The sequence below is a fragment of the Pogona vitticeps genome, chromosome 4 (assembly GCF_051106095.1).
Source record: "Pogona vitticeps strain Pit_001003342236 chromosome 4, PviZW2.1, whole genome shotgun sequence".
In the NCBI taxonomy this organism is placed as follows: Eukaryota; Metazoa; Chordata; class Lepidosauria; order Squamata; family Agamidae; genus Pogona; species Pogona vitticeps.
The window spans coordinates 37,855,844-37,879,587 of record NC_135786.1 but is presented as its reverse complement, the minus strand read 5'-3'; the positions used below and the strand labels follow the sequence as shown (position 1 = coordinate 37,879,587).

The 23,744-nt window shown below is 42.0% G+C and overlaps 1 protein-coding gene across 7 annotated transcripts in view; it reads left to right on the top strand.

Annotated features, from left to right (window-relative positions):
* The window catches only part of LOC110073332 (receptor-type tyrosine-protein phosphatase V), a 61,274-nt gene that overhangs the window by 11,821 nt on the left and 25,709 nt on the right, over positions 1-23,744 (top strand). For all 7 annotated transcript variants that reach the window (XR_012086227.2, XR_012086226.2, XM_072997109.2 and 4 more), the window contains exons 4-16: positions 1,057-1,323; positions 1,945-2,214; positions 4,099-4,371; positions 4,961-5,227; positions 8,393-8,674; positions 10,594-10,866; positions 12,534-12,803; positions 14,889-15,158; positions 15,557-15,829; positions 18,167-18,439; positions 19,691-19,963; positions 21,716-21,988; positions 23,221-23,499. Coding sequence is in view for 5 of the 7 variants with exons in the window: in XM_072997109.2 (XP_072853210.2) it covers positions 1,057-1,323; positions 1,945-2,214; positions 4,099-4,371; positions 4,961-5,227; positions 8,393-8,674; positions 10,594-10,866; positions 12,534-12,803; positions 14,889-15,158; positions 15,557-15,829; positions 18,167-18,439; positions 19,691-19,963; positions 21,716-21,988; positions 23,221-23,499 (3,543 nt within the window). In the remaining 2 variants the exon portion in view is untranslated. The remainder of the gene's footprint in view (positions 1-1,056; positions 1,324-1,944; positions 2,215-4,098; positions 4,372-4,960; positions 5,228-8,392; positions 8,675-10,593; positions 10,867-12,533; positions 12,804-14,888; positions 15,159-15,556; positions 15,830-18,166; positions 18,440-19,690; positions 19,964-21,715; positions 21,989-23,220; positions 23,500-23,744) is intronic.

Here is a 23,744-nt window from a genome sequence, read left to right as displayed (position 1 = left end):
TTCTATGCATGCTTTCCTGGAAGTGAAGCCTCAGTAAGACTAAGGGCTTAACTAAATGGCCAAATTGAAGTGGGCAGGATCAGACTAAACAAGGTCACTTGAGGTCATTTAAAGGTGGAACATGCCACTGGGAGCAATCTTCAGTCAATTGGCATGCTAGAGCTCAGGTGACCCTTTTTGGTCCGGCTTCTTCCAGTTAGAATTTCCGATATCATGAAGTGGCCTAATAAGTGAACCTGTTTCAGACTCATAGATGGGAACTCATATATTCCCATAGTTTGGGAATTAGCCCTAATGAAGAAATTAATCAAATTCTCCTTAAATAATTAAGTCCAAACTGAGGAGAACAGAATTAATAGAGATTACTTTTGTGCTATTTGGTATAAATGTGCAAACCACATCAGTTAAGTGACATGCAGCGTACAAACTCCTTAAACACACAGTAACCTGTATGGGCAGGGGTGTATGTGATGTCTGATTAGGATGTGAGGGGGGGGGGGATCAGTCAAGGAGGATGAAATACCTAGCACTGTATACAACAAGTCTTTTCTTTTTACACTTTTTATTTAAAGCTGAAACAATGATCAAACAAATACCATTCTAAGAAAAGGTAAACAAAAGCAATACTGAAAACACATTCAAAGAAGCAAAGCACAACAATCCATTTAAAACTCTCCCTCAGGCAGTCAGTCGCTGACGAAAAGCTTGCCTGAAAAGAACGGTTTTTGTCTGCTTGCTGAAGGACAGCAAGGATGGGGCCAGTCTTACCTCCTGTGGGAAGGAGTTCCAAAGTCTGAGAGCAGCAACAGAGAAGGCCCTCTCCCATGTTGGAGTCAGAAGCATCTGTGAAGCTGGTGTGACTGAGAGAAAAGCCTCTCCTGATGATCTTAACACCCAAGCAGGCTCATAAAGGGAAACAGGACCTTTGACATAGCTTAGACACAAACCGTTTAGAGCTTTATACGAGGTCGGAACCAGCACTTTTAATTTTGTCCAGAAACTGTACATCTGATTGTTTTTTAATTTTTTTAATTTTTAACCTGTATCTTGTTTTAGTTCCTTCACCAGTGAAGAATGTTATGTTAAATCATGAGAGCCCGTCAGTATTACTGGCATCTTGGAGTGAAGCCCCTGGTGGAAAGCACGGTTATCAGCTCGTCCTTTATCACATAAAATCCCAGGCACTTGTCAGGAATGTAACTGTCTCCAAAAATGTCACCACCTTCCGATTTGAGAAGCTTCTATCTGGCAATGAATATGCCTTACAAATCACCACACTGGCTGGATCTTACAAAGCAAGCACCCGTGCACGAGAGTGGACAGGTATGGGAAGGCTGGCCTTTTGACTTGAGGGTTTGGAGACTAGAAACTCCCTTCTGTTGGGATGCAGGTGTTTTGAGTCGGTAAACAACTCTGCAGGTGGCCTTTTGTTGTGACCTTGTCCTCACATACTTTAGGAGTAGGGAGAGAAGGTAGTAATACCTAAGATTGGCATTAACACAACAAAAGAGATTGGCTTGTAAATATCCACTTACTCAGTTGTCTGTAAAAGGCATGACTGGCCTTTAGCCAACCAGGCAGGGAAATTAATCTTCCATCCACCCCGCCGCCCCTTAAAGGCTGGGGTGAGCAACTGCAGCCCTCCAAATGCCTTTGGGTGGCCTTTTAATTCACTTTTAATAAGCTATGCTCATTGAACTTGATGGGAATTGTAGGCTAAAAATATCTAGAGGGCCACGACTGCTGATATCTGGTATATGCTGTTGATGTAGCACACACAACTATATCTGAACTCCCAGGCTATCAGGCATTTAACAAAAATATAGATTTGCTAGAATCAATCCACTTGGGCTAGGTTGGCCAGTTCATCTATGGAGACAGGATATTTGCGTGGGGGGGGGAATGCCTGTGATGACTACCTTGAACTTTCCTTTTTCCCAACAGCTCCTGTTGCACCCAAAGCACTAAAATTCCAAAGCAAAAGCTCCAGCTCCAGTTTGATTGCCTCATGGGCTAGCATGGAAGGAGCAGAATGGCTGCATTTCACTCTCCAAAACCTCCGTACCCCAGCAGAGAGTACCAGGGTGTCAATCAAGAATGGCCTGTCAAACTATACCTTCCAGCACCTACAGCCAGGTACCCCTTATCAGCTGGTGGTCAGTGCTGCAGCGGGGCCCTACCGAGTGGAGGCTGGCAACATCACTGCCTATACACGTGAGTATGGTGGCAGATACTGCATGTGGCACTTGAATAGAAACAGAGCCTACGTTGGGATACGTATGATGCTGTAGAGTTAAGAATTATGCCACCATTCCAAGAACAGATAATTTCTCTGTGCGTGCATTTCTTCTAAACTCTTTTAAGATGGAGGCAAAAAAGTGAAAAAGGAAGGTTAAGAAAAACATAGCTCAGCCTTTACAGAAAGGGAGCCTGTGAACCTGATGTTAGCACTCACTCTAAGCCACTGTATTTCAAACTTTGTAACTAAATGGCCTCCTTGAGATGGCTGGAAATGACCGGTTGCACATATGTTAAAATAAACAGACACAGCTGGGAATTGGTGGACATTTTATTGGCCTAAAATTGATCAATTTGAGAGAAACATGTTTTAGTCCTGAAATGGAGGATTTTCTCATAACTGGTGACAAAACTGAGAGCATGAATGACCACTTGGGATGCTCATGCAGTCTATGAGATGTACTTTTCCCACCCTTGCTCTAAGTAAAAGACTTCCTATTTTATGGTCTTTTCTTCCTCTCCCACCCTGACTAATTGATACTACTGGTGTACTGGTAAATTTGGAAATTCAGGTGCTTTTCATGACAGTCCCCATACCTACCCCCAGGTTCAAAGATTTAGGCTGCTCAACAAATGAGGAGCAGGTCTTCTGTAGAGTTTATGACTCTTAATTGACCATTCAAGCCCAAACTGCTCTGAAACACTTTGCATTGTAACAGAGATAGTTTGCAACAGCACCTGGCAAAATCCATTTCCTTCAGCCACTACTGTATAAGGATTGCAAGTTAGCTCAGAGGGAACAGGAAAGTTTCAGAAAGGTGTCAAATAATGTCATAGCTTTTACTGATCACAGCCTCTTGATGCTTTGACCATGAAAGCCCTGCCTCTGCTGCATGGCTAACTCACAGGCAGAAGTTCAGTAGCCTGATTTTTCTTTAGTACTTAGAGAAAAGGAAGTTTAGCTCATTAAATTTTCAGCTGTAAATGGTTGATGTGAGGTCAAAATAGCCACAGTTACTTCACTGATTCTTATTTTCTGGGTATAGTTACACCTTTTTTGATTTCTGCCTATTTATGTAGCTGTTAAATCCTTCTGTCCCTTATAAGTAACTCAGCCACCTCTTCACTTTGGATTAAAGAACAGTAAAAGCCAGACAACAGTATGGAGGCCTAGTAGTTGTACGAGGAAACAAAATGGAGGAGAAAGTGAGATAGCTGCTGATGGTGCTGATAGCAAGGAGCCGAGGGCTATGCTGAAAATCAGATCTGTTTGTCTCAGAGAGTCAAATGTGAGTTAAAGGTGTAATAGTTCCTTTTATTTTCAAGACAGTTCTCCTTTTCAGGATTGGCATAGTTCAGATGTCACCATATTCCATTAACTTTGACAAGCCCATCTAAAGCACAATATAAATGCGATAGAAATGGTCTAGCATGATGGCTGCTTGTGTGCTTCAGAGCCCCGTCTTTTAATACAATGCGTGCTCTAGTAGCGATGCTCCCGGTCCCAAGGCAAGATTGTAAATATACAAGATATAGAACCTGTAGCCTGCCAACCTCCAATCTCCCTTAAACTCCTACAAATAAGTTATTTCTTATCCTGCTTCAGAAATAACATTGACTTCCATAAATCCCCATCCCAGATCTTATGGGACTCTGCTAGAACACAAGTTGTCCAAAAAGAGGAAACCATGAAGTAGGTGAGCATTTGAGATTTTTAGGAACCACCATGACTCATTGCTTGATTATTTCTAAAGCGTTTATATTGACAACTATCTGGGTCCCCAGAGGCTTGCAGTCTATACTTATTTCCAGGCAACTCTTTCACTGTGGATTTTGAACCTTGCTTTTATCTTTCCACAGACCCTCTGAGGCCAATCAATGTAAGCTTAATCAACTATGGCAAAAATAACTCTTTAAAAGTATTGTGGAAATCACCAGCTGGAGAAAGAGAATTATATCTGGTGTCTCTGCAAGAGGGAGATAACAGCACACCCATCAAGAACGTGTCAGTGGGAGAGAACAGCACACGAGTCACCTTCCATAACTTGAACCCTGGGACACGTTACACAGCTTGGGTGACAGCTGTTTCTGGGCCTCATAAGGCGCCTGCAAAAAGCAGCCCTGCTTGGACATGTAAGCATGGCGTCAAAGCTCAGGTCTTGCCTGGATTGGGGAGGGAGGCATTGAAATAATAGTTTGGAAAGGCATGCTAGTTAGGAGAGGAGTGTATGCAACATTTTAGTGCCAAGATTGTTATTTGCTCTCTTATGGGATGAAGGGTCATGTAAAGAGGTTCCTTTATCATAGTCAGATGCTGTGAATCTACAGTAAATGACTTCCTGAGAACATTCCTCTATCCTTGGTTGAGGTTTCAGTTATCAGAGTTTGAGAGGAATCTGCCAGCAAAGGGTAGAGACTTGACCTGAGTAGGGGAGTATTGCATTCTGTTAGTTGTGCCCATCTACTGTCTAAGATCACCACTAGTCCTATGAGAAAGAACCTTTTGGTTATGTTTTCTTATTCTGCTTCTGTAAAGAAAAGTTTACAGATATGCCAGATCCTTCCTAGAAAATCCTGCACAAAATTATGTGAAATTTAAATCACTTGGCTCACAAATGCATTGTAAAACTCCCCCCCCAGCTTTGAGTTCTCTAAGTGTGTGCATCATCTTGCTTACTTACTGACTTATTCATAACTTTGTGTCTCTCTTTCTCCATTCCAGTTCCTATAGCTCCATTAGGTGGGAGTTTATCAAGCCTAGGAAGTGCCCATATGCTTCATGCCCAGTGGCAAGAAATGTCTGGGAGTGGCTATGTGGCATCATTGTATACCATGGAGCCCTACATGCTGGTGCAAAACAAGTCAGTGGCAAAGAATTATTCCAGCCTCCATTACGAAGGATTAAGCCCAGGCACACACTATGCTTTGGAGATCTGCACTATTGCTGGGCCCTATATCTCAGCACCTCTCCGCCTGAGCAACTGGACATGTGAGTGCCAGGGCAAAAATAATATTCTCTCATATAATATTCTCTCACATATAGGGCTGCCAGGCCCAGACCTTTAGAGGCAAATGAAGGAAAATTTCCCATCCTAACACTGTTGCACTATGATGAAACAAGCCATATTGGTCAAGAATTCCTGTTTATGTACTTCTTAGGCCCAAATTGGATGATATTGTTGGCAGGTCACTAGAAGGGAAAGTCTCTGAAGATATTTGATTGTCTTATCTTCAGATTGCACCAATCTGCATTTTGCAAATTTGCTTAATTTGTTTTGTGACTGGTCGTTTAGAGGTAAACCAAGGCTTCATTGCAAGTCTTATTGTCCTGGGAAGGAAATGTGTGACTGGAAGTTCTAATATCAGGAGATATGCATTTTCCTTAATTTGTGATTCACTCCTCAGGATGCCTTTCATCCTAGTCATACACAGTGTATTGGTAGAGAGTGACAGGGAAACAGACAGATTATGCTAAGCACATGGATTAAATCAGGGTTTTTCAAAGGCAGCCACAGAGGCAAACAACACTGCTATTAGGCAGAGGGATATAACTGCCTCAGGAACAGATACAAAGGGATGAGGAGCAGGTAGAGTTATGTGGGTCACGATCTACTCTGAGTCTCATTCATCAGCCCTGGGTGCAGGGAAGAATTCTGTATCATCGTCAGTGTTAATGTAAAGTTCAGTTGCCAGGCAGGTTAGAATGGGGAATGGGGGAGTACCATCAGGTCCTTTGCCTTGGGACGCTGACGCACCAGTTTACTCTATTGACTTAACTATAAGCAAGATACATGTGTGCTGAGGTAATATACTTCTTTGGTACCAATATGATTAAAGGCTAACTAGAGAGCCACCATTGTTGAAACACTTTCTTCAGGGCCAATTTTGTTGATATGTGCTATAAAGTCACTTCCAACATAAGGCAACCCAATAGGATTCCCAAGTGTGCAAGATGTTCAAGTCTAACTTTTGCCACAAGCACCCCAGTGACTTTCTGTGGCTGAGTAGATTACTGAACATATCTGTCCTTGGTCCTAGTCTGACACTCTGTCAATTGTATCACATTGGCTCTTGAGCCAATTTTACTGTTACTGAAATGCTAGGTAAGTGAGAAATCAGTTCTGTTTTGGTCAATAGAAGGTCTTCCTTTCTAGTAATACTTAACAAGTACTACTCAGAAATTATTAAGCAACATAATAATAAGTAGGGACAATATCTTGGATATCTACAGTTGTGTTCAAAATTATTCAACCCCCAATGCTGTAAAGGGGTTTAGGGACTATAGTGTACATTTGGAATTGTATTCAGAATGAAATCCTACAAGGACGTTTTAAAGAACCAAATGCAACTAAAATAACATCAATTGTTTATGTAATACAGTAGTAAATGTTTCTTTTGTGGTTTCTTCATTGCCACAATTATTCAACCCCTTAAAGACTACCACTCTGAAGAAGAGAGGTTCATTCAGGTGTTTTCAATCAGGTATTGAAAACACCTGTGGATGTCACCGAGCACCAATCAAGCATAATAAGCACCAATTAGGCAGCTTTAAAATGACTGTGATACTCAGCTCCTTCTAGACATTTATTGGTGTGGTTACAAACATGGTGAAGTCAAGAGAATGGTCCAGGAAGACAAGAGAAGAGGTGATTTGTCTTCACAGGAAGGGCAGTGGCTATAAGAAGATTGCAAAGAAGTTAAACATACCAAGAGACACCATAGGAAGCATCATTCGCAAATTCAAGGCAAAGGGCACTGTTGAAATGCTACCTGGTCGTGGAAGAAAGAAGATGCTGACTTCGACTGCTGTGCGCTACCTAAAGCGTAGAGTGGTGAAAAGTCCCCGTGTGACTGGTGAGGAACTGAAAAAAGATTTGTCAGATGTGGGTATAGAAGTTTCAGCTCAGACAATAAGGCGCGCACTGCGTAATGAAGGTCTCCATGCCAGAACCCCCAGGCGCACCCCCTTGCTGTCTCCCAAGAATAAGAAGAGTCGACTGCAGTATGCCAAAAGTCATGTGGGCAAACCACAAAAGTTCTGGGATAGTGTTCTGTGGACTGATGAAACAAAACTAGAACTGTTTGGGCCCATGGATCAACGCTATGTTTGGAGGAGGAAGAACAAGGCATATGACGAAAAGAACACCTTGCCTACTGTGAAGCATGGCGGAGGGTCAATAATGCTTTGGGGCTGTTTTGCTTCTGCAGGTACAGGGAAGCTTCAGCGTGTACAAGGTACCATGAATTCTCTTCAGTACCAGGAGATATTGGATGAAAATGTGATGCAGTCCGTCACACACCTGAGGCTTGGGAGATGTTGGACCTTTCAACAGGACAATGATCCCAAGCATACCTCCAAGTCCACTAGAGCATGGTTGCAGAGGAAAGGCTGGAACATTTTGGAGTGGCCATCGCAGTCACCAGACTTAAATCCGATTGAGAACCTCTGGTGGGACTTAAAGAAAGCAGTTGCAGTGCGCAAGCCTAAGAATTTGACTGAACTGGAGGCTTTTGCCCATGAAGAATGGGCGAAGATACCCGTAGATCGCTGCAAGACACTTGTGTCAAGCTATGCTTCACGTTTAAAAGCTGTTATAACTGTAAAAGGATGTTGTACTAAGTACTAAGATTGAATGTCACTTGGGGGTTGAATAAAAACTAATAATGATGTGAGCACAGAAAAGACATTTGTGGTTATTTCATTATAAACTTAAGGTTATATTTCTCTGACCTACAAGTGCCTCTTTCATGTAAATGTAAGCAAGATGACTGAATGATCAAAATCAATGTCAAAATGGCCAAAACATTCAATTTCAGTGGGGGTTGAATAATTTTGAACACAACTGTACCCCATCGTCCTTGATTCAAATGATACAGCACCAAAAGTAATCCAAATAGCTATACGTATATATGCTTGTCTGGGTGTGCTATTGGAGAGCCGTGATCCCCTTTAGAGCTAATGACTCTTATTGTCATTGCTGTTGTTGTTGATTCACAGTTATACTCTACTTTTTAACTACAGGGTAGTGCTCATGGTTGCTTACAATCTCTGTGAAACAATAAAAACAAGTTAAAGACAAATTGAACGATAAAACCATTGAAATACCATCATACGAAAACATTCCTGAAGGTGACCCTGGTCTTCTCTTTCCAGATCCCTTGCCTCCAGAGCATCTGAGCCTCAACAATGATGGCCACAGCACAAGATCCTTGCGTGCTTCCTGGGAAAAGACCTCTGGAAGCAGAGGCCATTATGTAGGCATTCTCTTAGAAACCAAATCCCAGTTGGGGGTCAAGAATGTGACGGTGTCAGAGGACAAACAAAGGACCAATCTCAGCTTTGAAGGGCTGTTTCCTGGACGTCAGTACACACTGAAGGTGGTAGGGGTGGCTGGACCATACCAATCTCTTGTTCAGACAGTTAGTGGCTGGACATGTGAGTATGCCATTTTCAGGAGAAGCCTCATTGTTGTGCATCATTATGAAGGCTGTTCTGGGAAATCAGATCTCCTGCTCTTTAGGTCTCCAGTTTATTAGGTCTTGTACAAAAGTTCAGTCAATACTGTACTGATACATGGTAAATAATAGAGATGAGCTACTCCTGACCTAACCTGTGTCCAAAAAACAAAACAGGGTGCACATATCATATCTGAACTGTCATGTGCTCTTTTGGTGATACTCTCACTTGATCCTTGTGTGGGTTCATGATGGTGTTTGTGGATTGTTGGTTCTCCATGAAGACCTCATTCCTGTTGAATGGTGAAATGCCAATGGCAAGGCCAGATCATAGACCAGTAGTTCCCAACCTTGGGCAACCCAGGTGTTCTTGGTTTGCAGCTCCCAGAAACCCTAGCAGACACAGCTGGGGTTTGAGCTTCTGGGAATTGCAATCCAAGAACACCTGGGTTACCCAAGGTTGGGAATCACTGCTATAGACCAAATGTTGCAGGCAGAATAAACGGACACCAATGGCAGTTAGCAGAGCTTGGTACTTTGTTTTAGTTTTATTTTTCCCCTTTTTTCAAGCCACCAGGAGAAAGTCCCCATCAGCTTCCTAAGTTATCCATTAGGAAGGGAGGGAAGAGAGACTTTAAAAGGGGCAACCATCATAGTCATAGTTGATTCAATCTTATCGTGTTTCCCCGAAAATAAGACAGGGTCTTATATTGTGTCTAGATAGGCAGGGTATAAATTTAATATATAAATAAATAAATAGTAATTTTTGCTCCAAAAAAAGCATTAGGGCTTATTTTCAGGAGATGGTTTATTTTTTTCATGCACAACACTCTACATTTATTCAAATGCAGTCTTGTCATCATCTGATTGCTGCAGAATGATGGAGGGTGGGGTTTCACTCAACTGGGGCTTATTTGGGGGTAGGGCTTATATTACAAGCATCCTGAAAAATCATATGAGGGCTTATTTTCAGGTTAGGTCTTATTTTCGGAGAAACAAGGAAAAAGGTGCAATGCAGGGATCGTGTATGTCTATACTCCTTTTCCTTTTTTCTGTCTCCTCACGCCTGTTCTTTGAATCTGAAATCACTGGTCCTCTGTCCATAAGGTTTTAACAGTTTAATGAATAACTTTGCGACAGGAAAGATGAGAAAAGCTCTTTTCTGAGATAATGAACATATTCTCCATTGTCTCTTTTATGTTTTCTTCCTCTTTCTGTACTTTTAACCATGTTACATGCATGTTGGATTTAACACAAGAGACCCACGAGTGTGCTACTTCACCCTGATAAAGCCTCTGGGCTCTTTGCTTTACCCTGTGGTAACCCCAGAAATGCATAAATACTCTGATTTGATTCATTTGTCCAGAAAAATGCACACCCCTAATTACCTGCACTCCCTAATACCCCAACATCAACTTCTTTTTCTTGAAGTACATGTATCACATGTGGAATGCAGAAATAGTCTATGTGTGATTTCTGTAACAGTTGCTAAGAATTCTCTCACCCCTCACGTGTTCTTGTGAGTACTGTATAATATGCCATCTTTTACCAACTCTATTTGCCATGAATTATCCTTCTGTATCCTTCTGGCATGCTAGTAGTAATTTGGGATGCTCTGTGTTTCTCCTCATCCTAAACAAATTGTAAATGATAAAAATAATAGCAGAATGACTCTAAATATACAAGTGTCCTTTTTGGAAAAAGTGCTCCCTTGTGTCTGTCATGGTGGGGCACACATTCATTGACAGAATGGTTTGTTGGATACAAGATAAGAAAGCTTGAGAAACACTGCTGTACAGTATATATTTACTGTAGAAGACTTCTCCAATGACTGTTTCCATCTCCTCTTCCCTCCTTCCAGGACCCTGATTAGTAACTGAAAAACCTGTTTTCTTTCAGATCCCTTGGTTCCCTCAGGATTGACACTAGTCAGTAGTAGATGGTCCTCCAGTCTTGTTGCCTCTTGGAACCTACCTTTAGGAGACAGAGACCAGTTCTTTCTACGATTCTATAGCCAGGAGCACCCTGCACTGCAGAGGAACATCACAATTGGACCAGACATGCAGAATTTCACTTTTGAGGGCCTTCTTCCTGGCACGCAGTATTTTCTGGAAGTTACGACTCTGGCAGGACCATACCGGGCCTCATCACATGTGGTATCTGCATGGACACGTGAGCATTCATTTCTGCATAGTGTGATGCCTCAGTACCTAGACTTCATTAATTTGCCAGAATTTGCCAAACCCTAAGATTGCAGTATTTTTAAACACCAAGAATTGACAGAGTAATACATCAAGGTTCGAAATGTACAATTGATTTTACACTGATATCAAATGGTTATTTCTTGCATTCACATGGGACATTAGTTTACAAGAAATGGCTTTGTAGGTCTGTTTCAGCAAGATCTTAGAGACTAAGATATCTATTTAATATGAGTTTCCATAAGCATTTGTGTGTCCTGAAAAGTAGACTGTTGTCCATGAAAGTTCAGAAAGAAAGAGATCTATTAGTGTCAAATGTGCCACACTATATTTGGGTTTTTAATTCTTTTGCCAATCTATTATGTTCAAATTCCATTTCTGTCAGCTGCAAACAGGACTTAGTATATCTCTTATTCTGTGGGCGAATATTCCATTATTTACTGTGAGCTGTTGTTGTTACATGCTGTCAAGTTGGAACCCACTTATAGTGACCCTAATAGGGCTTTCAAGGTAGGCGAGACATTTAAGGAGTGGTTATACCAGTTCCACTCCCTCAGTGAGTTTCCATGGCTGAGCAGAGATTTGAACCCAGGTCTCCAGAATCCTAGTCCATCATTCTGTCCACTACACCACACTGGGTATCTACTGTGAGCTTTGGTCATGACATTTGTTCTGTCATGTTGTGCTATTACTGATGTTTTTAAGCTGTTGATAGGACAGAACTACAGACCACACTTAAGTAACAGCAAATGTTCTTTATTTTATTTTCTCTGCTGTTGTAGCTTTATGCCACTTAATGTCAACTATTGGTCAGGCTGCTTTTTTGTTTTCCAATTATTTTGAGTTGTAGAAGAGATAGCTATGTTAGTCTGTGCAAGCCTTATAGGTAAAAACAAAATAAAAAAAAGAAAGAAAGAAAAAAGAGAAAAGCATGGTAGCACTTTAAAGACTAGCTCTCATATTTTAATGTGAGTGTCTGTGGACAAGTCCACTTCCTCAGGTATAATTTTGAACCGCTCTGAGATCTAATACTAGGATGCAAACTAAATAAATGAGTGAAATTAAAATTGTACGAAAACTGGACAAATTTGCCTACAACATCATTATCCTTCCAGATATAGTTTCCTTCTATTGTCTTCATGGGGGAAACACATGTTGACAATAATTATTATGTCTCATATATATTTTGAGGCTGTAATTAAAATATGACTACATTACTATCTCCTTTTTTGCTTTTGTAAAGTAATCTTTACTGGACTGTCACCAAGGTTAAGTTATGGTCATCAACGTAACATTTACTCAAGATTCTGCAAGATGTGAAACATCAACAGCATCAGTGTTTAACACCTGCAGAATCTGTAAACACCTGTTATGTACATTTAAGATTTTAGCAAGCGAGCAGAAGTTGTTTTTAGTGGTGGTGTGTGCAAAAGGTTAAAAGATAGGATGTCACCCGCACAGTGGTTAAAAAAACCATAATAAACTAATGAGAACAGCTGCTCTGTGTGTGTGTGTGTGTGTGTGTGTGTGAGAGAGAGAGAGAGAGAGAGAGAGAGAGAGAGAGAGAGAGAGAGATTCCGTGTAGTACCTCCTTCTGTACTTCACCATGATGTTTCCATCTTTTCCCTTTTGCTGCAGATCCAGTATCTCCAGGTAATGTGAGTGTGAAATGTGGCCAGAGCCCTCAGCAGCTCATTGTCTCCTGGATGGAATCAGGGCACGGGCGAGAGTACTGGATACAGCTGTACTCAGATGAATCCCTCTCTGTTATTCGCAACATGTCAGTTCCACATGGAATGACTCAGGTGACTTTAGATGGCCTCATACCAGGAACCCGGTACCGTGCTGAGATTGTCTCCAGAGCTGGACCTCATCGCATTTCCTCACAAACAGCCATTGGCTACACAGGTACAATATATTTATTTATTTAGAATATTTGTACTCTGTATTTCTCCTTAAAAATGACTCAAGGTGGCTTACATCATTAAAAGACAATATTTAAAGTTAACAACAGTGATTGTACAAATACATAAAGGGTCAAACAGATAACATACTAAAAACATAAGCAACACTAAAACACATCCAAAGCAGTAAAGTACAATAATCCATTTAAAACACCACTCAGATAGCAAGTCGCTTGTGAGAGCTTGCCTGAAGGTAAAGGTCTTCAATTGCTTGCAGAAGAACAGGAAAGATGGGGCCATTCTATCCTCCTGGGGGAGGGAGTTCCAACAGAGCAGCAACAGAGAAAGATGTCTCCCATTGTCCTCACCAAACCATGTGTGAAGATGATGGGACCAAGAGAAAGGTCTCCCCTGATAATCTTAACACCTGGGCAGGCTCATAAAGGGAGATGCGGTCCTTGAGATAGCTCGGGCTTTATCGGTTAGAGCTAATCCTTTGAATATAACCTGGAAATGGATTGGCAGCCCATCTCTAGACCATACACAATTTCTTTAGTTCATCCATTCTGTCTGAAATAGTTCAGAAAGGCTGTACTGTAGTTGTCTCTACAGTCTGAATGGACTGGGGCTGGTAGAATGACTTCTGAGGCTGCACAGCATGCATCAGTGGAAGAGGGCTGCTATTTAGGAAAGTTTGTGTTAAGTAAGCATAGATAGTCTCTAAGTTGCCAGAATACTCATTCCTGCTTTAGAACCCATATGTTGTTTTTATAAGTCTGTGGGGAGCAGAGGGCTATTGGCACAGAGAGGGCAAGATTGTAGATAATACATGCTACTAATTTCCCCGTCAATTTAAATCTGTCAATATTAGTGATGATATTGATGAGGCTGGAACAGCAGCAGGAACTAGATGATCTGTAGGGTTTTTTTATTTTGGTTCCCTTTCCTTTTGCACGTTTTATTACCCAAGAAACCATCCAATAGGATGCAGTAGTTTTGGGTCCCTAATGGGAGCAGAGACTAGATGCTCATCTGTTAGGGTTTCTGTAGTTACATCTGGCAGTATGGATCCTACCTTGAGCAGGGCTTTGGGTTGGACTAGACGGCTCTCAAAGTCCCTTCCAACTCTACAGTTCCATGATTCTTGGCCCTTTTTCTCATTGGTGTCCAGTCTTCTACCTAAGATTTCTCAGTTGCTGTGATTGAATGCATTTAATTTGCTTACATTACTCCTGCCTCAGCAATTGATGTTGTTTATAATTTAAAATAATGATTTACAATCTAAACCACCATGATGCAAAATGAGAAGGATAGAGAAATATTTTTAAAAAATGGGTGCCAAATCTTTCATAGGCCGTATTTGCACATGATATTAAACTGCAGGAGTAGAAAGGAGCGGGCACAAAGCGCTGAGCTTGTATGTTCTCTCTTTCCATCTGTTCCTCCCATGCAGCTGGGTATAAGAATGAATGAGAATTCCATATTGTAATAACAAGCTAGGAATCTGCTGTGATACTGAATCATAGTTTATACCTCCAGTATGAAAGTGCAGGAGGAGAATATGGCAGGGCCGGAGCCCAAGACCTCGTTCTGGATTCTTCCTGCTCTTTCATTAAGCTTTAAACCATAAAATGAAAGTCACATTATATAAAGAAGTGACATGATCACCAGACTGATCAGCCACTGCAGTGACATACACTTCCAGAAGGGAATATTTTGTAAAGATAGACGGGCAGACAGACAAAGGGGAGGAGCGACATGGCCATTGGTTCCAGCCAAGCCAAGATATTTAGCTTCATTCCATACTGCTGCTATTTCTTTATTATTGACTTCCTACAGTGGTGCTTGACATCTCACTTGTTTCTCTTTCATGGTAGCACCTTTTAACTAAGTGACTAGGTCATATACCCTTCACCGTGACTGCAGTTGTTGTACGGCTTGTTATAAATTGTAAAAGACGTAAGTAATTTTTAAAAATGTAGTAGCCAAGGCTAACAAAACACAGGAATCATGGGACAATTGGCTTCTGAGCCATGATGATGTTCTTGTCAGTAGGTCTTTCCTGAAATCCCTTATTATCTTTCTTTAGTGCCTTTGATGCCACTTTCCGTTCTGGTGAACAGCCACGGTACCACAATGTTGACGGCACAGTGGAAGGCCCCACCTGGACAGAGAGACAGCTACATGGTCTCTGTATCAGAAGAGGGAACCCCAGACACCAGAAATTATGTGGCGGTGGAGAAAACCAGTACCAATGTCACTTTAACAGGACTAACACCAGGCACATGTTACCATGTTACAGTGTGGTCATTGGCTGGACCGTACAGCTCTGTTTCACAGAATGGTACAGCCTGTACCGGTGAGTGTGGGGCTAGCTCCAGAGTAGGGGGGAGGGATAGGAGAAAAATTGTTGTATCTTAGATAAAAGAATACCTAAGTCTGTGGGAAAGATTCATGAGGTCGTTCAGCTGGTGCCAGTGGACAGTACTGTGGGGTTATTATATCAGAATAGTGATGTAAAAGGCTCAGACAGATTTTTATGGAGATGTGGCTCTTCCACTGGAATAACTGTGCTGAATGCCTTGCAGCATGAGTCACATCCTAGATCTGCAGATAACTGATCTGTTTGTACTGTGTAGTTTCATGCTTGGCACACAGTCATGTGTTGCACGAGCTGGTCTCCTCTCTAGAAGTAGCTCACGGTGATGCTGTGAAAGTTACAAAAGACCCTATGTAATCTCTCATCTTTTCTGTCAGCCCCTGCTGCTCCTGTGAATGTGACTCTGAAAAATAGTGGCAACTCATCTTCACTTTATACAACCTGGGCAGAGCCTCCAGGAGGCAGGGACCACAACCGGATGGTCCTATACAGCGTCGTGCCTCCAGGAATGGAGAGGGTTCATGTTGTGAAGCCGGGCACCCAGGACTTCCTCTGGAGAGAGCTTCCAGCAGGAAGCCAGTTTGCTGTACAGGTTATTGCAGTGAAAGGCCAAGCTGAGGCTTCTTCCACCATTGCTGTCGAGTGGACATGTAAGTCTGATTGTTTAGGTCCTGAAGTCTCTGGGCTTAAGGTCTAGAGATCTACCTGTTACCCAGGGATACACAGCCTGTGTGAGTAGTTTTAAGCCCACACTTCTTGTTCTTCACAGGGCTGTCTCCAATTTTTCATCCTGGTCCTCCTCCTCCACCCTATACTTCCCTGCATCTGGTTTCCTACTCATCTTCATTTTCTTCCTCCGACTGAAGACCACAGAATAAAACATAAACATATCCCCCCCATATCCATACATTGCTAGGCTTGGCTGTACCTAGATAATCTCATTTCATTTTGGGGAAAGATATGTTTGGGTTGCCTGGGAGAATGAAAGGGACCTGATCTTATGCATCGAAGGATATGCTCACATTGATGCAGATAGGTGGAGGCATGAGGATGCATAAATATTTCAATTTTTTAATGCACACATCCTCAAACATGGGCTCACTTAGGGTACAATGAGACAGCACTTTATTTCACATTTTGGACCACTTTGGGGATGGGCTGGTTTGCTCCATTTTCCAGTGACCACATGATATACAGGCAATCACAAACCATACCTTTTTGGGTCCCTAATGGGATCTAGTGATTTATTTATTTATTTATTTATTTGCATGGATAGGATTGTGATCTGATTTCAGCACATATGATTGCTGGTATTGAACCCAAGCACCATTGATAGTGCCATGTCAGCATTCAATGCCGTGTCAGCTGGCTGGCCAGCCAATGAAGTGATAATGCATTTTTTAAAAAATTCTCACTTTCCCCTGCTTCTCATAGAGGGGGTGACAGGAGATGCCACTCCTCTCTTTTTAAAATTATTTCTTATTTTACAATCCAGTGCTGTTTCACTTTGGTGACAGACCAATAGAGTGATATGTCGCTTATCAAAAGAACAGCAACAACAGTGTTCCACCATTCCTGACAGGAGATGGAAGAAGAAGTGGAGGGGGGTGTCACTTTTTTCTTACTATTTTAATAGTGTTTCACTTCAGTAGCAAACCAATGCAGTACTTATTTAAAAAAAGGGGGGGGGGTTCCAGCTTTCTTCTGCTCCCTGCGGAGGGGGAGACTGGAAAGATGCATGCGGGGGGGACAGCATGGAGGTTGAGAGGGAGGAATAGGCTAATTAGGATCCCTTTGAGGCACAGTATGGCTTCCTGTCCAGAAACCACCCAATCTTTGTGTGTAAATACAAGGATCATTCCATATCTCAGGCCTCACTTTCAAGCAGTCCTGTTTAGACTCATCCAGCCCAGGATACCATCACTCTCTTGTCTTACACTTACACGTCAACATAGCACACTCATCCTTATACAGATATTCCCTGAGCCTATGCCCAACTATATGCACAGATGTTTAGCCATAAGGACCAAGGTAGATGCAAGAATAATGTGCTAGACTTTCTGATCAGTGCAGTGTAGGAGGGCAGATTGCCTTGAGCCCTTCGGTCTTTAGATTGCTTCCATTTCAAAAGGAGGGGAAATGGCACTGAGATTGCAACATGGAGTTCGTAGGCCATATCTGGCCCTCAGGGGCGTTTTTGCAGCCCCCAAAGCTATACCAGATGCATCTTCTGCATCAGGGGCCTTGGGTGAGGCTTCCTAAGGCCACCACACCCCAAAAGAAAAACAGGACCAATTTGTGTGATGCAACCTTTGATGGAGACTAGAGGCAAACATTTGAGAATACTTAGCTAGAGGGGCAAGGGATGTGGTGGCGCTGTGGGCTAAACCGCAGAAGCCTGTGCTGCAGGGTCAAAAGACCAGCAGTCGTAAGATTGAATCCACACAATGGAGTGAGCTTTGTCCCAGCTCCTCGCCAACCTAGCAGTTCGAAAGCATGTAAATGCAAGTAGATAAATAGGTACCATCTCAGTGGGAAGGTAAAACGGTGTTCCCTAGTCACGCTGGCCATGTGACAACGGAAAACTGTCTTCAGACAAGCACTGGCTCTACGGCTTGAAAAGCGAAATGAGCACCACCCCCTAAAGTCGGACATGACTGGACTGAAAATGTCAAGGGGAACCTTTACCTTTACCTTTTTAGCTAGAGGGGCCAGTGTTCTGACTTGGCGTAGTCCAGATTCCTGTATTCCTGTGGGACATGGACTAGCCCGTGAGTTGGACCATCCTCTTCTTTCCCTCCTCAACACATGGAGATGTGCCTGCAGGATGTATAGTGCAGACACTCTAATGTACAGTAGTTACGATTTTCTTGTGTAGTTCCTATAGTTCTGTAAGTATGCAGCCATTTATGTCACTTGTGTCTTCATTTTCAATGTTTGTCAGGTTTTTTTTCATTTTATGATATACATTTGTACTGTTTTTGCAGCCCCTCTTCCTGCTACTTCTATACAAATTCAGAATGAGAAGTACCCCGACAAGTTGAGTATAGCCTGGGCACAACCCACTGGGAGGCTGGAAGGCTATGAGTTGAACTTATACCAACCAGCATTGAACAGCACAATAGTCCAAACAACTCTGGGGAAAGATGCCAGCAATTTCACCTTCTCAGGTCTGACGCCAGGAGTCAAGTATGTGTATGAGATCATCTCAAAGGCTGGACCCTACAGGAGTTCAGCAGGAAACTTCAGTGCTTGGACATGTGAGTAGCACACGTTTGCACAGTAGAAGCTGGCACCTGCTGTTGCATAAGGCAGTGAATCTGTTCTGGATCTTTAGTCCAAACCTTAAAGGAGCTGCTGCAGGTGCTGAACCTGTGTTAGGTATAGGGTCAGAGTATCTGTCATTTTCACTAGAAGTCCATTTTCTCTGTAGGGTACATAGTGAGCGGAGTTTTATCATTGCAATCTGTTCAAAACAAGGCATTGCTGTCATATTTGAAAGAAAATTATGCGCTGGCATTTCTGGTTTTTAAAAAATGAGGCTTGCTGGCTGTTATCATATCCTTGGGAATGGGTAAATCCATCATTGTTGTTGCCCCCGACAAATCTGTAATAAAAGTCCCTGAATGCCAGAAATGAGCCCAAGTGTAAACCACAACTCCATTAAGTTAACAAGCCAGATTTGGGATTTCATTTAAAATGGATGGAGATTATAGGGAAAAATTTGAGATTTGCCAGCAACCTGAGGGCCACATTCCTAGAGAGTGGAGCTACAGGGGAAAGATATGGCCAAATATGTTAATGTGCAATACTTAATGTTTGTTGTTATTTTTAAAAAAAAATCTAATACAAAGGAATGGTGAACCACTTCTGAGTACTCTATACAGTACCTAGAAAACACTGAAAAGGGTTAGTATAAGTCAGAATTGAGTTGAATGTGTGTAATTATTATTATTTACGTATGTTCTGTAAAAGTGGCTGTACAGGATTTGAAAAATGGATGCAACTTAAAAATGATAAAAAGAAGCAAGCTATTTAAGCCACATCCATTTTTTATAGTCAGGTGGACAGATTCCAAGTTTCTGAGGCCCTTTTTCCTTTTTCACTGGGTAATGCACCGGGTTTGTTGCTTACCATTTCTATCAGCTGGAGAATTCAGCTTTTCCTCATCTTAAAATTCTTTAGTTGTGAGAACCAACATGGTGTAATGGCTAAAAAGTTGGACAATGTCTCGCGAAGCCTGGGTTCAAAGCCCAACTCAGCCATGTTGCCCCTTATATAACCTTGAACCAGTCATTGTCTCTCCAGCCAGTTTACCTCAGATAATTGGCAAAAGGATAAATATGGGAGAGAGGACAATGTACACCACCTTAAGCTCCTTCAAAGAAATGTGGGGAAAGGTGGGGTATAAACAGATAAATTAATATTACATAGTGATTTCAGTATTGAATAAATAAAGCTGGAAATGCACATGCTTTCCATTGTCCCTTCTTATGTTTCCTTCATCTTAGACCCTCTGCCTCCTCGCATGGTGCGTCTGTCAAACAAAGGGCACACTGACAAGCTGAGCACTGCCTGGCAACCCACTGGAGGAGACCAAGATGGCTATATGTTAACTCTGTATTATGCTGGATCAGGCACTGTGGTTGCCAAGAGATCGTTAGAAAAGAATGCCACCAATTTCACCTTCTCAGGCCTCATGCCAGGAACTAAATATTTGCTAGAAGTTGCTTCCATGGCAGGGCCCTATAGGGTACCAGCAGGGAACATCAGTGATTGGACATGTGAGTATGATTGTCTTCATTCCCTTTCATGGAGGTCCTTATACAGATTAGTATCAGTGGTCTCTTTATAAGAGTAAGCAGAAATAGTCAGAAATAAGGAATCAGTCCATTCATTCAAATCAATGTTGGTTACAGGGTCTGCTCCTGGTAGATTTCCTGGAAACACATTTAATTTTAAGGAAAGTGGACAGTTTTTAAAATCAAAGTGCAAGTGTCATATGTAGAATGGTGTTAGCTTTATAAAAATTATTATTACCACTACTATGACTGCTACTACAACTACTATTACTGTACCTAGTTCTCAGCACTGCTGGTGCCTGGGGGTAGACCAGTCAAGTTCTAAACTTTTCCAGGTGAAATGACATATTTGCAAAATCACTATTTTTTTAAAAAAAATAGGAAGCAAATTAGCAGCTATTGGCTATTATTATGCTTGCATAAATTTGCATTGGGTTTAATCTGAAAAACAGTTAAACTGAGGCCCAAATTCTCTTGTTAAACTCTTATGCTGGCTGGATAGCTCAGTGCAACCTAGTGTTGGTGTTCAATTTCCCACTGTGCCTTATAGAAGAAGAGTCAGGCTGTGTGGCCTTGGGCAAGCTACAGGATCCCATAGTGCCCTGAGAGAAAAAATGGAATGATTAAACATTTTAAAAGTACTTTATACCTAGAAAATCCTGGAAAGAGTCACTATAAGTCAGAATCAACTGGACAACATGTAATTATTGCAAGGACAAGTTATAGATCAGTAACTCCTGGGGGGAGTTCAAGGAGAAAGGTGGGGTAAAAATATTCTGAATAAATGAGTGAGTGAGTGAGTGAGTGAGTGAGTGAGTGAGTGAGTGAGTGAGTGAGTGAGTGAGTGAGTGAGTGAGTGAGTGAGTGAGTGAGTGAGTGAGTGAGTGAGTGAGTGAGCATCAGGGGACAGAAGTAAATATGACAGCTTTGGAACCAGAAGTAGTGCTGTTTTAAGACATAAAGAAATTTTGATTATCCTCTAGTGAGGTTCACAGCTCTGCAAAGTACAAATTATCTTGCTTTTGTTTGTTGATTGGTTAGCAGGAGGTAAAGAACATGCTTCAGCTGCATGCTGATTATGCAAATGTAACTGCACTGGAGAATGCAAGGAGATCTATGAGTAGGATTTTAGAATCATAGAATAATTGAATTGGAAAGGGTCTATAAGGCCTTTGAGTCCAACACCCTGCTCAGAATCAAAGCAGATCTTTGATGATTGCCCAATTTTCTCTTGTATGTCTCCAGAATTGGAACATCTTGCATTTTCTAAAACTAGTACCAGCTAGGAAGGGAACATGCACAGGTCAGATTCACTGCACTGTGCATAAGAGTAGGAGAAGGTTTAACCCTTTGACCTGTACCATTTTCCTTAAAAAACAAACAAAAAACAGAGACCTTCTCCAGTTTCAAGCTGCTGTTTCTTCTATGAGGAAGCACATTGCAGGTCCCATATGTATATTTGGCACAGATGTATTGGAAAGAAGACATGGATCCAGGGTAAATTGCATAGTCTCCATTCATAAGGTTCCTTGTTCAGTCTCTAGCATTTTAATAGTGAGCTTTTGCTAACACGTAAAAAATGTGTAGAAGAAGCCACGCATACTGTAGGCTTTAGCCTATTTCAGTTCCTCTGGGCTCTCTTTTGTTTTATTCTTCACAGTCTGAAAATAACTCTACAATTTTAGCAATCGCTACTCTCCACCACCACCACTCCATTTTGTTTTAATTCCCTAGATCCTTTGGTTCCTGGGAAACTTTCCATAAAGGCTGAAAAGGGAAACACAGCGGCATCTGTAACCTGGGCAAAGCCCCTCAGCAAACCAGAGCGCTGCCAGCTACAGCTGTGGTATCCAGGCAACGACACCATGCTACAGCACCACGTCTTGACCCCATGGCAGATCCGACATGTTTTCAAGGGATTGGTTCCAGGGAGAAATTATTCTGTCTCCCTCAGCTGCACTGCTGGACCCTACAAGAACAGCTCCGAGATGACAGAAGTGGCAATAGGTTGGTATGTGCTTGTTCTGAGGGAAAACAGCATGAAAAGAGGTTGGCAGGAGGGCTTGTACCCTGTTTTCCCAAAAATAAGACAGGGTCTTATATTAATTTTTTGCTCCAAAAATGTATTAGTGCTTATATTCAGGGGATGTTTTATTTTTTTTCATGTACAACAATCTACATTTATTCAAATACAGTCATGTCATCTTCTGGTTGCTGCACAAGGGTAGAGGGCCGGGATTTCACTTAACTAGGTCTTATTTTTAGGATAAGGTTTATATTACGACCATCCTGAAAGATCCTACTAGGGCTTATTTTCAGGTTAGGTCTTATTTTCGGGGAAATTGTATTTTCATTTGTCTGTGTGTCTTTGTGTGTTCTGTGATATCCATGTGTGTACGAAATGATTGGAGGTACCAGCTCTGTTGGGTTTTTCACCTCACATTTAAAAATCCTCACTTTTCAGACAAACCAGTCCCACGCCTTGCCAGGCCCCTACATGGTCATGGCAGAACTTAGTGAGGCTGGGGTGGGGGGGAGGAAGGGTGTGTCAAACACCGCGTCTCAACTTGAGAAACAGTAAGATTCAAATTGAAACAATGGTCCAAGCCATTTCCCCTTTGCTTCTCGTTGCTTTAAGAAACAGAAAACTCCCACAAAATTGAAAAACTGAAAATTGTTGTAAGCCGCCCAGAGACCTTTGGATAATGTGGGTGGCATATAAGGTAAATAAATAGACAGACAGACAGACAGACAGACAGACAGACAGACAGACAGACAGAGACACACACACACACACACACACACACACACACACACACACACATACATACATACATACATACATACATACATACATACATACATACATACATACATACATACATACATACATACATATCAGGTCTCAGAAGTGCGTACTTCAAATTCCGAGGTTGCAGCATCAAGGAGGCAGACTAATGTTGTACAATGCAGACAAAATGTTTCAAATCCTTAGTGTAAAAAAATGGGGGTTTTACATGTCAGTGCTACCAGACATAAGGAATATCTAGGTTGTATCTTCTGACCTTGCATCTTTATGGAAGTATTGGTTATCGACAAAGTGGTCTAGACTAGCCAGCGTTCTCTCTGTCTTATTCTTTCTACATACCATAAGGAATATAGTCCCCTTGATTTCTGTGGAGTCCACCGAGCTTTATCCAATCTGGGCCGACCAAATTTATTACATCTTGTCTTTCCAGAGCCTTTACAGGTGAAGGACTTGCAGTGTTTGCCTGACATCACCAGCATATTTCTAAACTGGACCATCCCTGGGGGTGACATTGAGTCCTATGAGTTGGCAATGGAGACGTTACCAAGAGGAGGCCCCCAGGCTATATCTGTTCTGGCTGTTTCCAGAGCTGACATCACTCTGGCAAAGCTGACTTCAAACACTCTCTATCAGATCAGTGTTAGAGCTGTTGGCAAGAATGGCATAAGGGGCCCAGCTGTGAAGGTGCACTGCAACACCTTGGAGGAAGGTACGTGCCTTTAGTCTCTCCACCACACCAAATTAGCAGTTTATTGTTCTAATTGGTCAACTTGGAACTTCAGCTCTGAAAGAAGGGAGGCATCAGAATGGAGGCTAAGCAGAAATAGACACTTTGGTGACATGGCCAGATAATGGCTAAAATCCTGTTGTTGAGCATAGTAAGGCATTACTAGAGTAGGCCCACTGAGTGGGGATTTGGTGAATGCGTTCCTACATGTTCTATGATTCAATGGC